This window comes from Aphelocoma coerulescens, chromosome 11 (genome assembly GCF_041296385.1).
Source record: "Aphelocoma coerulescens isolate FSJ_1873_10779 chromosome 11, UR_Acoe_1.0, whole genome shotgun sequence".
NCBI classification, from domain to species: domain Eukaryota; kingdom Metazoa; phylum Chordata; class Aves; order Passeriformes; family Corvidae; genus Aphelocoma; species Aphelocoma coerulescens.
Window position 1 is genome coordinate 11571720 of NC_091025.1, and position 15514 is coordinate 11587233.

A 15514-nucleotide genomic window follows, 5' to 3' on the forward strand; every position below is an offset into this window, starting at 1 on the left:
TGCCCTGTGCTCTTTGCCTGGTAGTAGCGGTGTGCAATTGTGAAAGCCTGTTTTACTGCAGGTGCATGACATGCCTGGTGTCTGTTCCTTGCAGCAAAGACTCCACAGTCCTCTGGGAACATGTGCACGTCTGGTTACCAGCCTACATGCCTTTGGAAGTGCCGTTCAAGGGCATAAGGCACAGTATTATGCTGATAATCTTTCTTTTCTGCGTTCAGTCCCTAGAAGTAAAAGTACTTCTCTTCCTCAACAAATGTTCATACTTGAGAATTTGGAGGGAAATGACTGTGGCATCAAAGGAAATGCCTTCTTATCACTGGCATGTGGCATGAGAGTTGCACCTTAGTGGGAGCAAGTGGGCACTGGGCACACCTCGGGGTCTGGGTGTCAGACAGTTTCTCTGATTTGCAAAATCTTCTGGTGTTAATGTTCACTGGGAGATGGGGAGCTCCACTGGAGTGAAAGATAAACAAAGGGGAATTGTTTGGCTTTTCAATTTTGTGGAAAGAATGGGACTTCAGGAACAGCATTGCAGATTCTTATTTTTCCCCTTACTGGTCTTCAGCTTTTTAAAACCAGGTCTACTTGGAGTAGTAATACAGCAGCTCCTTCTGGCTGCAGCAATCCTCCGGGTCAGGATCACTGACGGAAATATAACAATGTGCATCAGAAAAGAGGTAGTAGAAGTGTCTTTCCTTGGAGTCTCTTTCTAATGGATTCTTAATTTCCAAAGTCACCTTTAGGTCTCTGGGGTGGCTTTGCTGCATGAGCAGAAAGAGTCGGAGAGATACCTATGAATATCTTCCTTTTACAGACTGGGGGATGCAGAGTATGTAATAACAATAATAATAATGATGATGATGATGATGATGAATCCAATCAAGTTCTGACTTCAAAGAACATCTGCAAAATTACATCTTATTTGTTTGTTGTTTTGATTTTGTTGTTTTTTTTTTTCTTCCCCCAACCTCTTCTATGCCAGTGATGGGGTAAAGAAAAGTTTATCATGGCATACATTAAATCCAAATATTTATTTTTCTTTCAGTTTGGAAACAATAACAACTACATGAACATGGCAGAGGCAAATAATGCATTTCTTGCTGCAAATGAGGTAGATGTTTTTATTTTTTATCTATGCTCATATTCTGCTGTTTGCTGTGATAATTTAACAGACTTTGAATGGATGAAGAGTGAAGTGCTGAATTTCTGTGTGTTTTATGGAGCACAAAATAAAGACTTTAATGAGAAAGAAAATAACCTGACAGCTCTCCATTACTAGTCAATTTAGCTGTCCATAAGGCTGTTACTTACATAGCATGTCAATAGAAACAAATCTACTTTATGTATGGAAAAAAATTATGAACAGAAGGAAACAAATAAAAAGCACAGTAGGTGTACACTTTGAAAGCAAGCTTAGTAATAGTCATTACTAGCTAATGTTCTAATTTTTGTTATAGATACAAATGGTTTGAGTTCTTAATACTCATATGAGATAGAAAACCAAAGCCAGCTCTTTTGCCTGAAGTGTATGTGCTGCATCAAGGAATCTTTTGAATCCAGGCTCCAGAATAAACCCAGAGGCTGGGTTGTGGAGATGATGTATTTGATCACTGCCTGGGTGAGTGGAAACAGGAGAAAGTGTGGCAGCTCCAGGCTCCATGTATCTGCTAGGTGGGGCCACGTTACAGCCAGTTAAAAGACCATCAACACATTAATCCTGACCCCAAGTCCAGACAGAAAGTGCCTTTGCTCATCCTTGAAACCCAAGCTCTTACTCCAAAGGAAGGAATAGAAAGTGCAAGATGCACTGTCTAGTATATGCACAGCAATATGGAGAACAAGAACTGTTTATATAGGGTGCATGTCATAACTGATCTTCCCAACATGAGGAAAGGGTAGAAAACCAGGCAGCCCTGATTTTCATATTGTAAGTAGGAATTCAGTCACAGGTGTTCCTGTGCACTTCTAAAACAGTGATCTCAGAGAAAATAAGCAGAAAGGTGTATCAATAAACATGAATGTTAGAATTAAGGGTAGGATTTTATGAATCATTTATACAATGGTCACCATATCTTTTTACCCAGCAAGACTGCTTAGATAAGGGAATATTGTTTGGCACTAGCTCCAGTGTTATTTGTGATAATGAACACAAACCCCATCTGTAATGACAACATGATGTTTCTTTCTGTAGAATTTCTTTCCTACATTTGAATCAAACATTGATGAAAGCTCTGCTGCCAGCAGCTGTTCAGAGACAATTTAATTCCAGCTGTGATAATTCACCGTGTCAGACATTGGCTGTTATATGTTGATACAACAGTTCTCCAGATTTGCATTTTTATCAAAAGGAACAAATGTTTTGAACATTTCAGTACAGATGGCATTTAACCATGCACACAAGTTTTTTTGTTTTTTTTTTTTAATATATGTGTAAGATATAAATATTTGAAAAGTTAATAACTTTAAAAAATGTGATTGGTAAGATAAATCTCACAAATGTTATAACATCTTTTGGTCACAACAGCACCTTTCTGCAGTCTCAAATTGCATACTATTCAGGCTCTTTTTACAGACTGAATAGCCCAGTGATTTGGATTTAAGGCTACTTCACTAAGGGGCTTTCTTTCTTCTTAGATTATATCTATTTTATCCTCAATCTGAGGTCTGTTTTATGTTGTTTTGGTTTTTGTTTTGTTTGTTTGTTTGTTTTTTTAAGATATATACATATTTGGATAAATTATACAGTTAGAATTAAATTCAGATTTTAAAATGTTAAGGCATTCAGCAATTTACTCTCCCATTTGTAGTAAGCGATGAGTATTAGGATGAATGCTACTTTTCTAAGTAAAAGATTGTATTATTATCGAGCTGCATTATGTATTTCTACAGCTGTCCTAGAATTATTCTATTAGATGGGCAAAAAAGATCCAGTTCTTATAATTACTAATATCTCATAAATATGTCAAGTAAAGAGAGGTTCAAATGTACTATAATAATACTGATTTAATTGAACCTTTTTGCTTGAACAAGGAATAAAAATATGATGAAATGTTACTGTTGGTATTAAAGCATGAACCTTACTTTGCAATTACTGCATTATAATGTATTTAATTATAGTGGTTTTGCATTAACATGAATGTAGCTTTCTTGGTATTATTTTGGGCCTGAGCACTGCTGTGCTAGAATCCCATTTTATTTCTGTAAATAATGCCTTAAGAGTGTAATCCTAGAGCACATTCAGGCTTAGAAGCCACACATTTGCTTTATGTTTTCTGTCTCTATGTCATGATTACTACGACTCATTTTAAAGCACCTTAAATATTTATTGAAATAATATTTCAAGTGTTAATTACAGTGGTAATGAAAACAGCCAAATGCCACATATCAAGAATGAGTGTTTATCCGTATTGTTAATGTGATATGTTAGATTTCATTAAGCAGTAATGGGGTAGCAAATGAGTCACAAATTACAGTTGCATCTGTTACTAGACCACATTAGTGCCAAAATAACTGCAAATGCAGCCATAGGGTTATGTTCATTAGCCAACCACTTCTCCTGGCCAATCCATCCTTTGTGTTTTGTGAACTATGGGGTCCATGAGAAGAAAAATTCACACCTTTTGTAATATAGCAGTGGGGAAGTCAAACATGTCCCTAATCCAGGCCCAGCCTTCACATCCAGAATTAAGTTACAGCCGTGCAGTTGGAGCGAGATGGGCACAGTCTCAGCAGACTCTGACGGTGCTGCAGACTGCAGCAATCTGGGACCTCATCATTTCTGGTGTGAGACCAATAATGACAGCTGACAGGTTCTATATGCAAGCAAAGGTTTTTCTTGTGTTTCAGTTTCCATCTTCTCTCAAGCGGTTATTAATTTATATCATCATTAACAGTTTGAAGGATGACAATTTGCAGCAGTTAATGAGATCTTTCACTGAACTTATCATTTTTAAATTAACTGGCATTAAGTCACTCTTTCAAACAATGTAATTAATACATAAAACAATTCTCCCTCCCGCCCCAACCTGAATCCTGAACTAAGGCAAACAAACAAATCCCAGAGCAGCCTTGCATGTCCAGAACAAGACAAGAGTGCCTATTTTAGGATTGCCAACTGCCCAATTTGATCAATGCAGTCCTGATTTGGGTACATTTAAAATGGCCTAATTTCAAGCACTGAATTTCTATTATTAAGTAGCAGTGGACCTGAAATAATACATGAAAGTTCATTTAACTCTCAAAAAATTTGAATAAGCGTAACTCATTTGTTTCCCAAATAAAAGTCAGCAATGTTGAAGCCAGATACAGTCTCTACTTGAATAAAGATTATCTTTGACAGACGCATGCACACATACAACCATGCACAAACCCTGAAGATAACTGGCAGTAAATGTTTTGCTCAAGGCATCTTAACAGGTGTTTAGTTCATAACAAACCTACTGTTCAAACAAAGCTGGCTTGCTTCAGAAAGCACTGGAAGCTGCTGTAATCACCCTCATGCTTTCAAATGCCTCTCCTCCAAATGACACCCTGTGTTTAAAAGGTTTCACCCTATTTTGGGGATGGAAAAGAAATAAAGAATGATAATATTTCATGTTTGTTAGTGGATAAAGGCAAACAAAAGATGTGAAATGGTCAGTACTGAGTTCCTGTTGTGTGTGTGCTACAAAATTGTCAGTGCTTTATGAAGCGTGAGAATAATGTAAGCTGTTTGTGCTATTTTACTAACATATCAATTAAGTGGCAGTTTGTTACACAGCCAAATCTAGTGTAGCTGATATTCGGACTAACAGACAGATGTTGCTAATTAAGTACACATTAAAAAACTGTTAATACTGATACTCCATTAAAGCCATATGATAATGAGACTTAAATCTTTAATCGGAATGATCCACAAACCCCTTCAGCATATGAAACTTAAAAATTTTGTTGGTTATACAGTTTGCATTTGAGAACAAACCAAGACTTGGACTGCAGGTGTGGAGGTGATTGCTGAGCTCTGTGTGCCCTAACATTGTTTGCCTTGTCCTGTCCTTTTCCAGCAGACGTTCCATACGCCAAGCCTTGGGGACGAGGAGTTTGAAATCCCACCCATTACCCCCCCGCCCGAGTCAGACCCTGCACTGGGCATGGCAGATATACTGCTGCCCTTTCAGGGCCTTGGTGACCAGCTGTCTGCACAAGGAAATGAATTTACACCTCAGTTTCCCCCCCAGAGCTTGGATCTTCCCTCTATTACAATATCCCGGAATCTCGTGGAGCAAGATGGCGTCATCCACAGCAATGGATTGCATATGGTAGGTCTGGTCCTTTGTGTGTTCCCATTGCCTAATAGTGTCTGTCAAGTGTAGATTTGTGCCATGTCTCAGTTTTCATTGACCCCTCAGAAGATCTGTGGGATTTCTTGGGAGCCTGACCAAGCATTGCCAGCATTCTGTGTCATGTTACAGGCATGTTCTGTATGAACGATGACACGTGTTGTTAGACAGCAAACAATGATTTGCTATTACTCAGTTCCCTAAGGCAGCTGACAAATGGTTAAGGGTCAAATACTGGTGGATTCAGCAAGGTAAACATGGTTGTTAATGTACAGTGAAATGCTCTACTGTTTGTGAACAGATCTCTTGTGAAGAAGCTGTCAGGCTTTACAAACACAGAATTTTCATTTTGGGAATGGATTTGGAAGCCCATATCCATTGGCATCATGTGCATCCCAAGTGCTCCTAAAGTTCAAAATGTGTTATACAGTTGGCACTGGCATCAAGAATTGAAAGACCATAGTGTTGGCCAGGGTGAACTACAGCATTTAGAATGAATTGCTTGTCTGTATTTGAAGTAGGACTCACATCTGACATCCATCAGGATATTTTGAGAGTGCAGTATTGAGAGTAGCTTAGAAGGAGAGCCAGACAAAGTATGGCAGCAGGAAAAAAGCAGTGTTATTTCCCTCTATCCTGTATATGCCATGGGCTGAATCTTTTATAAATAGGTATGAATTAATTTTTTTTTAAACTCATAATAGAAGTGATAGGGATGTATTACCTTGACATACTCAGAAATATAGGGCCATAAAAAGACTTTGTTGTGTCCAGTGCTCTTGTTGGCCACAGAGGCTGGGGCAGGGTGGTCTGCTGTACCTGGGCTGTGCCAGAGCCCTCAAGAATAGGGAGGCATGATCTGTGTGGGGAAGAGCTGAGTGATGGGGACTGCAAGGCTAATTCCAGTGTTAATTGGAACAATCCAAAGCAGGGATGGGTTCCTCCAGAACCTATACACACTGTAGGGCTGTGATCTTCATGGGAGGGTGCACGGGGCAGTTCCCCTGTTGTTGCAGGGTTTCTCTTTCAGCTCTGGGTGATCTCCCAGTGTGGGTTTCTGAGAGCTTTGTGCAGTAACATTCATACTGCCAGCAATGAGACACAGCTGTGAGCCAGTTTATCCTACTCAGCATTTTAAACTCAGTGCTTACAATTAGAATTAGTTTCTGTGTTGCATATTGAAGAGCGAGTGAATGTTTAGCTTGAACAGATATTTTACATCAACTATATTTTTTTCTGATTAGCTCTTTTATATAGGACCTTTTGCTGAACTTGGTGTAGTGAAAATACATATTTACTGCTGGACTGAAATAAGGGTTGTGTTGTTATGTTGTGATTTCTTTTTTATTATTCTGGCAAGTTAAAATTAATTAAAGATTTACAAACCAACAGGCAGCAAATATTTCTCTGTAATTCTACAGACTGCTGACTTCATTGCAAATTTTAATATTTCTTTGGAGGTCATGAAGAATAGCTAGTGTTAATGCAGAGTGAACCACAAACTGCTCACTACTTAGGAGATACAGAATTCAGTCATTCTGTGGATCCAAAACAGGGACTGCCTAAAACAGGCCTTGAAGGATATGGTATTTGTTTTAGATCTCATTTTGCACTGTACATGTTGGGTAACTTCTGAATGAAGATTAATAAAACCTGAGAGTCAGGAATGTTGTGCCTGAAAACAAAAGTAATGGAGTGTGTGTGCACTGAATACAATAGGACTTGGTCAGAAAATATTGTGGGCTGGATTGGCGTTGTGTTATGTGTACGAGTATCCCCTTAATGTTAGTGAGTGCTTTGTAACCTGACCCAGTTTTGCCCTTTAATTTTGCATTCTTTCACTGAATGTGATTCTTCCATGAGTAAATGCTGTCACCTTAAGAGTCCCAGCCAGAAGAGGCCTCCTGGTTATGTATCTCTTCGCTCACCTCTTCTGGTGCTGAATTGGTAGGCTTCACACCTTTGCCTTTTCCCTTGACTGAGCAATGTAGAAATTACTGGCACAGTTTACACTGACTCCATTGGTAAGAATTTGTTCCCGTATAGGTCAGTGAGAAGATGTAGAGAAGCTCCTTCCCTCTCACCCCAGTAGTCCAGTGGCATTTTTTAGGGTGATTGCCAATTCAAAGCTATGGATTGGGCACTTGTGTGCTACAGTTTTGCTGCAGAGAGTTGACAAGGAATTGTGTGATTTGATGTGGAGGAGCCACATAGGGAGGTTTGTGTTTCAGATATTCCCCACAACTGCTTGATTTGTTTCATGCTGTGAGATGGAGTGGCCCCTGCCATTGTGTTCTAGTCAGTAGTCTTTTTCTCTTCTGCTCATAAATACTAGGTAGCTTTGGGAAATTTAAAAACATTAACAGAGGGTCCTTGCATAGCTTTCCCCTGAACTCACATAGCTCTCTTTAGTAGTCAAATTTTCCAGCAGTTAATCTGTATTTCAAAAATAAAAAATGAAAACATTGTATCATATTTTATGTAGAAAATGTGCACTTTATTAAACTGGTAAATATTTATTAATAATATTAGAATTCATCTTTAAATTAGATATTTCATGAATTACCTTGCCTTGGAGCCATAAAAACTTTATTGCAGCAATAAAAAAATGTAAAGGAGGCATTTTGACTATGAAATTTCATTTCATGGTCAATTGAATTTACTATATCTGAAAGAACTAAAGATGGGGTTGTAAAATAATTATGATGTTAGTATACACTTACAGAACAATGTTCTTATCCAGCGATACTGGGATAGTCTTATTTAAACTCTGTATTAATGGTGTACTGCTAATCGCTAAAGCTTCTTGAGCTGAATACAAACTTAAATTATTTTAATATTAACTGCATTGAGTTTATTGCTTATCTCGTGAAGCATTAGAGAGCTTTACTGTAAGCAATATTTAATTTAGGTAAATGTAGTCCTACCCTGTTGCAAAGCCTGGTAGAAAAATTTCACCTTGAAGAAATGTCATGAGATTTTAAATCACAAATGTTGGAAAAATAAAATGGGCTTGGACAGAATTATGATTAATACTGTGTGTCTTTGGCTTTTTTCTATGTACTACCTGACATGTTCACCTATAAACTTGAATGCAGAATCGCCAGAGGCATGGTTAAAAATAGGTTATGTCAAGGTTTTCCTATGTCTCCCTTAGGGTATGGAGTTGGCTAGGTACCACGTAATGCTTCTGCAAGTATCTCACATATTACTCCCAGGAAGACACACACAGAGAAAAAAAAAAGAGATAAAAAGAAAAAAGATTTAACATATTCTTTATGTATTATTATATTGAAAATATGGTGCAAGAAAGATATTTATTCTCAGCATAAATGTGACCTAGCAATTACTAAAGATTGTATTGGTGAGTTAACCATTCTTTATGCTATTAAGATACACGTACTATGGAAAGAGTGACAATTTGTCACAATGCTGATTAACTTCATTATTATTGGCAACAAACACAACACATTTATCTTTACAGCATTTTTTAACATTCAAAAACAGGCAACAGCAACAAAAAGAGGAGATAAAACGGAGGCAGTTTGATTAATTTTAATATTTTAATAATATGCAAATAAAATTCTGATGTTCAAAAAGGAGTCACTGAAAAATGGAGTGTTGATGTACATTTGACTTCAAAGAATGAGTGGATTTACATGATGCAAATATTATCCCTATAAATACTTGAATATAAATAAGCAGAAATCAACTGCAATATCCTCATTAAAAATCAACCCCCAATATTTTATATTAATACTCTGTTCTCTGTTGAGCTGCCCATAAAAAATTATTTTAATCTGCAAACTGTGGCAATTCTATAAAACTACAAGTTTTGCTCCTGAGGGTTCCTTTTTTTAACACCTCTCTCTAATCTGCCCAGCCTGCTGAGTAGCATTGACATCAGTAGTACATCAATTTCAGAAAGTGGATTATTTTTACTAGACAGCTATTGTGACATATTGGGTCAGTCATAAATGAAAGATATTCATGCAAGCATGCAATACTTGTAATGAAGTCTCACTCTGACCTTCTGTATGATTGATTCTGTAATTTAGTTTTCTCAGGCAGTGCCTGAAATGAAATGAAATCATGTTGAACAAGTTTTGAATACCCACAGTGCACCAGGAGAAGAAAAATCTGCAGCCCCAGAGGCTTGAGAGAGAGCAGCTGAACGATTTATCTCCATGCTATTATAGCCTTTGCCAGCATTCAACATTTCTTTTTTTTTTTTTTTTTTCTTATTTGGCTTAAGTACTTAATTCTGCAGGTAGCTGTAAATGGGAAAATAAAATGCTGTTCAGATTTAAAATGACAGGACAGGAGTATGTGCAGGGGACTGATAAAATATCTTGAATAGAACTGACCTTTCATGTAGCTGAAAGTTACTGGGGGATTCATCCTCATAATTACCATATAGATTATTTTTATTTCTTTCCTGCAATGAAACATTTCAGAGAGCAGTAGTGCTGATTGAATGAAAATTGAACTTGTTAACATTCTTTTCAGCTTAGCCTGTTGTACATAACAGAAGGTTAGCTTTGATGAATTTCAAAATTCTCTTTCTGATATCTAAGAAACAGACAGTAAAATAATTGTCTTTTTTCAGTCTGATTTTTTTCTTTTATTCAAAAATGTACAATTGTTAGAAAAACAGACTGATAATTTTATATATATTGCTCCCTACATTACTTATGCTGCTGGAGAAAATGTGTTTCCTATTTGATGAAGACTTGAGCCTGTTTATATTTTATAATTGTTGCAGTGCTGCCAGTGCAGTCAGAATTCTGCACAGATAAGGCTAATTCATAGTGGAATATGCTCATCTTTAATTACATTACTCCTTAGGAGTGGCACTGTGCTCAAATCAAAGACACAATGGTGACTATTGCTTTTATTTCAAGAAGAGACTTTTTAAATAAACATCTCAAGAATGTGGCTTTAAAGAGATGAGGTGCAAATTTGAGCTTATTAAAGGCTGCATACAATAGAAATATTATTAATGTTTCAGAAAAGTGGTGCCTTTTACTTACAGTTCTGAATCTTTTTTAGTAGTTTAAATTTCCAAATTACTAATGAACTTTAAGTGAGTAGATTAACATAAGATTGCAAGACTAAAAGCTAAAAATGTTGCTTTAAAATTGGCAAAAGATAGTTGTTTCACTACTCACCTGACTGGATGCCTCTCATTTATGTGTTTAATTTTCCTTTACAAAGAAACTTATTTCTACATCTTTCTTTTAATACCCAGTCAGTAATCTCCTATCTAGAGAGAATGGAGTAGGTTTTCAATTAATAAAATGTTGTAACAGCATTGTTTAATGTGTTGCAGATGAAACAGTTATTTCATGGGTCATTAATGTGTTTAACGCCGGGAATGGTTTATTAAAACAAGCCCTTGTTATTGTTATGAATGTGTTTATTGTCATCTTTGTTACAAAATGTACAACAAATTTCAGAAGTTTCTAGGTATTAGTTTATAGAAGTAGCAATTACTAGAAAAAGAGATTCTCTTCTGTTTTTCCTTGGATTTCTGAGCTGAATTGCTAAGCTTGGGCTTTAAATCAACAGTGTTACTCTGGTTTGTATTGGCCTTTCCCAGCAGAAATGGCAGCTGTTATTGCCACCGGTTTTAATAATTCGTGGTACCAGGAAAAATTAATCTCAAGTAACCCTGAATTAAAGGATGCTTGGACAGCTCTGAGCAGTGACATTTGGCCGTGTACACAGCAAGATGGACGCTTTGGGAAATGAGACCTTTAGGACTCAGTTGGCAGCTCTGGTGGCTGCTCCCAGCTGGGCTGTGACACAGCTCAGAGCTGGGTGCTTTGCTGATGAACTCCCAAGTCTTTACAGAGTAATTTCTTTTTGTTTGGTGTGGAATTAAGTATTTTATCTTACACCTGATCATGTAGTTGTGCATTTTGCAGTTACCTTTCAGAGCATGTGGGTGCCCAGCTGAGGGGGCCTGGGGGGCAGGTGGGCAATGGGCTGAGAGCCCTGGAGGCAGCAGTGGCTCTGGCACAGGGGCTGCAAGCTGTGGCTTTGACCTGATGGGAAGATGGTGCTGGCCTGATGATAATGCTTGACAATAGTGTGAAGATTTTCATATCCTCAGTGGCACTGTAATTCTCAATGTGGATGATTTAGTCATTTTTCTGAGACGTACTCTCTTCTCCTTGCTCATTGGTACAGACCAATGAATGGGCTGTTAATGAGAGAGGGAAATTCTTCTGCTGTTCTTAAAAATAAGCAACTCATAGTGACTGCTAGAAAGGACCTGTCCATAGGAAACAAAGTGGCAGCAGTTGCCAAACATACCTGTCTGAATAACAGGCACTAAACTAAACTAAAGAATAATAAAGATTGGAGCAGGTAGGTTATTACCTGTTGTGAGATCATGAGGGACTCCTGCATGAAAGAAGCACAGTAACATTGGCAGAACAAGTCTGGGAAAAAAGGCTGTGACTATTTTATAATAGTACCTAAATCGAGATCCATCAGCTCCAGAAAATATTGTGAGGTCCCATATAAATATGGGGAAAATGATGTTGCCCACAGGGAAAGCTGTCAGGAACTGGGGCCGAAGCTGTCTGATTTTCCTAAGAACTGAGCTCAGAAGGAACTCAGACATACATGGCTGTGAACACCAACTGTGCATTAAGCCTGGGACATGGCTTTAAGCTATTCTGCTTCCTGAGTGTAAAATCAGGTGCTGTTTTCATAAGCCAGCCAAATGAGGCAGATGCTGCAGCTGGTCTGGATACGCTGTACCTGGCCAAAGGCTTAGTTGGGTCCAGCCACCCTCACTCTTGTGTAATTTGAAAACTTCCTTTGAAATTCCTGCTATTCTCTGTTGTTACCACTCATGTTTCCCCTTGGACAGCTTACCCACTACTCAGCTTCCACTTCAAGTTTGCAAGCGTTGAAGAAATGTGAAGTCTCTTTAGAGTTTTAAATTATTCTATGTTGCCAGGTAGCTGGAAGAAAAACATACCTGGGTCTGGTAATAAAAAACATAATGAGACCTATTTTTCTGATTTACTTTAGAAACCAACAACAAGTAAACAAAGAACCCTCATAGAAAAGAAAAATCCCCCCAAACCCTAGAGAAAAGGTATCCCTGAACATAGCTACCAACACTGGTAGCAATTTTAAAACATTCAAATGCCATGTAACCCCTGAGTCTGTCCCCCCGCAATTCCTACACAATCCTTGTTACCTTTGATAATGTTTGTTAGGTGTCATGCTCCCTCACACTCTCTCCCCACGTTGCTTACTGCATAATAAGGACCTTTGAAGTCTGCCTTTGATTTGGGAGCTGAAGCACCTGAGTTGTGGAGGTTGTAACAAAACTGCTAACAGCGTTTATCTGACGTTCTGGAACTTAATTTCAACTATCCAGGATTTGTTTGCAATGTGTCGTCACTGTTTGCATACAGCAGACCTAAGCTTGTACTGCTAATTTGGAGAAAAGCTCCTCATGCCAAGAGACTCATCAGATCAGAGCCCAGATCTGTGATCTGAGTCACACATGTATTGTGATCATGCTGTTGGGTGCCTTGTCCAAGAGGAGTGTGATTCAATATGCTTTAAAGTATGGTAGATGCTTGGGAGGAAGAGAGTGGAGAGTCTGTTTTTAAATTCCTCTACAAAATGGGGTAAAAATAAAATTATAAGTTGTCAATTAGGTGATGCTAAAATAGCAGCCACAGCCACTGTGGGTGGTGGAGGGCTGTGACCAGACTGTCCTTGTCTGCAAGAGCAAAAGGACTCAATAGCAATTAAAGCAACCAAGAAGTGTGACCCGTTCGGCCTGCACTGGGGATCGTGTGAGGAATCTCCTCACAGGGAAGTAACTGGGTAAGAACAGTGTTCCCAGAGAGAAAACACTCCCTGATAGGGTGGTGGGGCATCTCCAGTAAGAACTGTAGGCATTTCAGAGAAAAGTCTTTGTCCCTTTGTTTGGTAGTTGTGTGATTTTGACCTTGCTGAGAGCTTTGCGTATTTCTTCACCACGTAATGCAGTGTTTTGTTAGAGATTCACAGCTGAGCATGCTGTGAATGACTGGTTCCAGCAGCAGCTGTAGCACGATGTTGCAGAGGTAGTGGGACCTGGAGCTGTGTTGGTCTGGGTGGTTGGCCCTGTCCCTGATTTGCTGATCTCACACTGCAGCTCCCACCACTGTCAGTGGTGCAAGGAAAGCATTAATGACATTTGCAGTATGTGCCTTAAACAAGTGCTCAGTGGTGAAAATTGTTGCAGAAACATCCCAGGTGCCTATGCACAGACCACAAAGGGGCAAAATCTCAGGCGTGGGGTAGGCAGGAACAGAACTGATACTTTGCACTGCCAGGCTCCACTGCAGTACGTTATATAACAAGTCTGTGCAAGCACAAGAAGTGGTGCCACAAATGAGACACTTGATTTTGAGAGTACCTATCTTGTATAATCCCCACAGTAGCCCCTGATGACCCCCAAAATAAGTTTCTCAGTTTTAAGGAATAAATCAGTGGGCCCTCATGTTTGTTGGGTTTGGGTTTTGGTTTTGGTTTTTTTTTCTTTTCATGTCTCTTTTGTGGTTTATGTGTGAACAGAAGAGAGTAGAGCACACAGACCAAAAAACCAGCATGTTCTTCATGTTTGTCAGGCAGCAGAATGTGTGTGAACCTCTTGTCACCAACCCATCTCTTAGACCCAGTTGAAGACATAATTTTTTTTTTTACAAATCGACATGTACCGTTTCTTGTAGACGTTTTTGGGAATCAAATTAGGTAAGGTTTACTTTTCAACAGAGACATGAAGTGGAACATGGTAGTTTTTTCACTGCCAGAGAAAAGAAGCTGCTGCTTGTAGGATCTCCTGATAACTGCAGTTTGACAGCTCTATTAGGGATGATGGTGTCTGTGGAGGGGAGAGGAAGGACACTTCTTCAGTGGTGGCAGTACCAAGTGCAACTGTTTTGTATTCTATTAAGTAAGGATTTAATCTCTGACAGAGAAAAGCATCCTGTTAGTTTGGTTTGTTTTGATTGGCAGTGAAGTTCAATCCTGTAAAAATTTAGATTAATGGATTCTTTTATCTGTACTTTACTTGTGGAGAAAAAGAATATTGAGGATTTCTAGAGATATGCTGACTTGACTAAAAGTAAAGGGAGTAATTTACAGTCAGGGACAACTGAGGATTTCACTCTTTACATTGCAGTGCATTTGCTTCAACTTAAATACATCCTTTAAAATATTGCATCAGCTTATGTTACATTGACAGTCATGAATTCCTCAGGCAATAGAATATATACTGGTTTAAGTCAACTTCTGAAACCAGGGCACAGTGAACATAACCATAAATGTTGGGTTTTGCTTAGTTATTCCTTAGTTATTTTGGTTGGCAGATTTCTCAATTCCCTTAAACTAGTGTGGGGTCAGATCCCAGCCTTACAACATCCTGTAGTCACTTCCATCAGCCCTCACATGACCAGAGTCTCACTGGAGGTATTGGATATTTAAATGATGGAAGGCTGCAGACATTTATTTTAATCAAGACTTTAGTATTGCTCAAAAATGTTCTGAAAAGTATTTTCCTAGTTATATTTTAAATGTCTTGTTGGATGTTCCCAGAGATTAAAATTATATCAGGGTATCAATTCAGGATAGAATTACCGTATGGAAATGATTCTTAAAATGCAGGGTAGGTAAGTGAAATTAGGGCATCTCTCAATGTAATGTCTGGATGCATTTATCTGTCAAAATAAATACTAACTGTATTACAACCTATACTAAGTACTGGATGCTTAATGAGTTGCTAACAGAAGAACAAACTATCTTTTAATAACATAATTGTTTCCCTTAGTACTCCATGATATCTTGAAGAACTCCTTTGATAAAATTGTATAAATTAAAGCGTGGGAGCTTGTACATTTCTTTCCTTTCTTTCCTTTTTTTAAAGTCTCCTTACTCCATTATTTGCTTTCCAGTGTCTGTTGATGCATTGATATTTTATACACTTTTGAGAACTTGTTCTTTCACAAATTAATGTAAAATAAGCTATATATTTGTGATAGGCTGTGAGATGAATCCTTTAGCAATAGGACTAAATATGACTTTATTGGCATGACTGTCTAAAGTGATTAGAATTGTTGGGAGTAGGATAGTTTGATGGGCAGATATCCTTATGGTTCCTTTGATGAGGCCTTCTA

At 38.2% G+C, this 15514-nt stretch overlaps 1 protein-coding gene across 3 annotated transcripts in view; it reads left to right on the forward strand.

Annotated features, from left to right (window-relative positions):
• The window catches only part of TOX3 (TOX high mobility group box family member 3), a 245614-nt gene that overhangs the window by 219789 nt on the left and 10311 nt on the right, over nucleotides 1–15514 (forward strand). For 2 of the 3 annotated variants that reach the window (XM_069026457.1, XM_069026455.1), the window contains 2 exons: nucleotides 1046–1111; nucleotides 5043–5297. In XM_069026457.1, coding sequence (XP_068882558.1) covers nucleotides 1067–1111; nucleotides 5043–5297 — 300 coding nt within the window. In that variant the 5' untranslated portion in view covers nucleotides 1046–1066. The remainder of the gene's footprint in view (nucleotides 1–1045; nucleotides 1112–5042; nucleotides 5298–15514) is intronic. The other variant, XM_069026456.1, reaches the window with a different exon arrangement.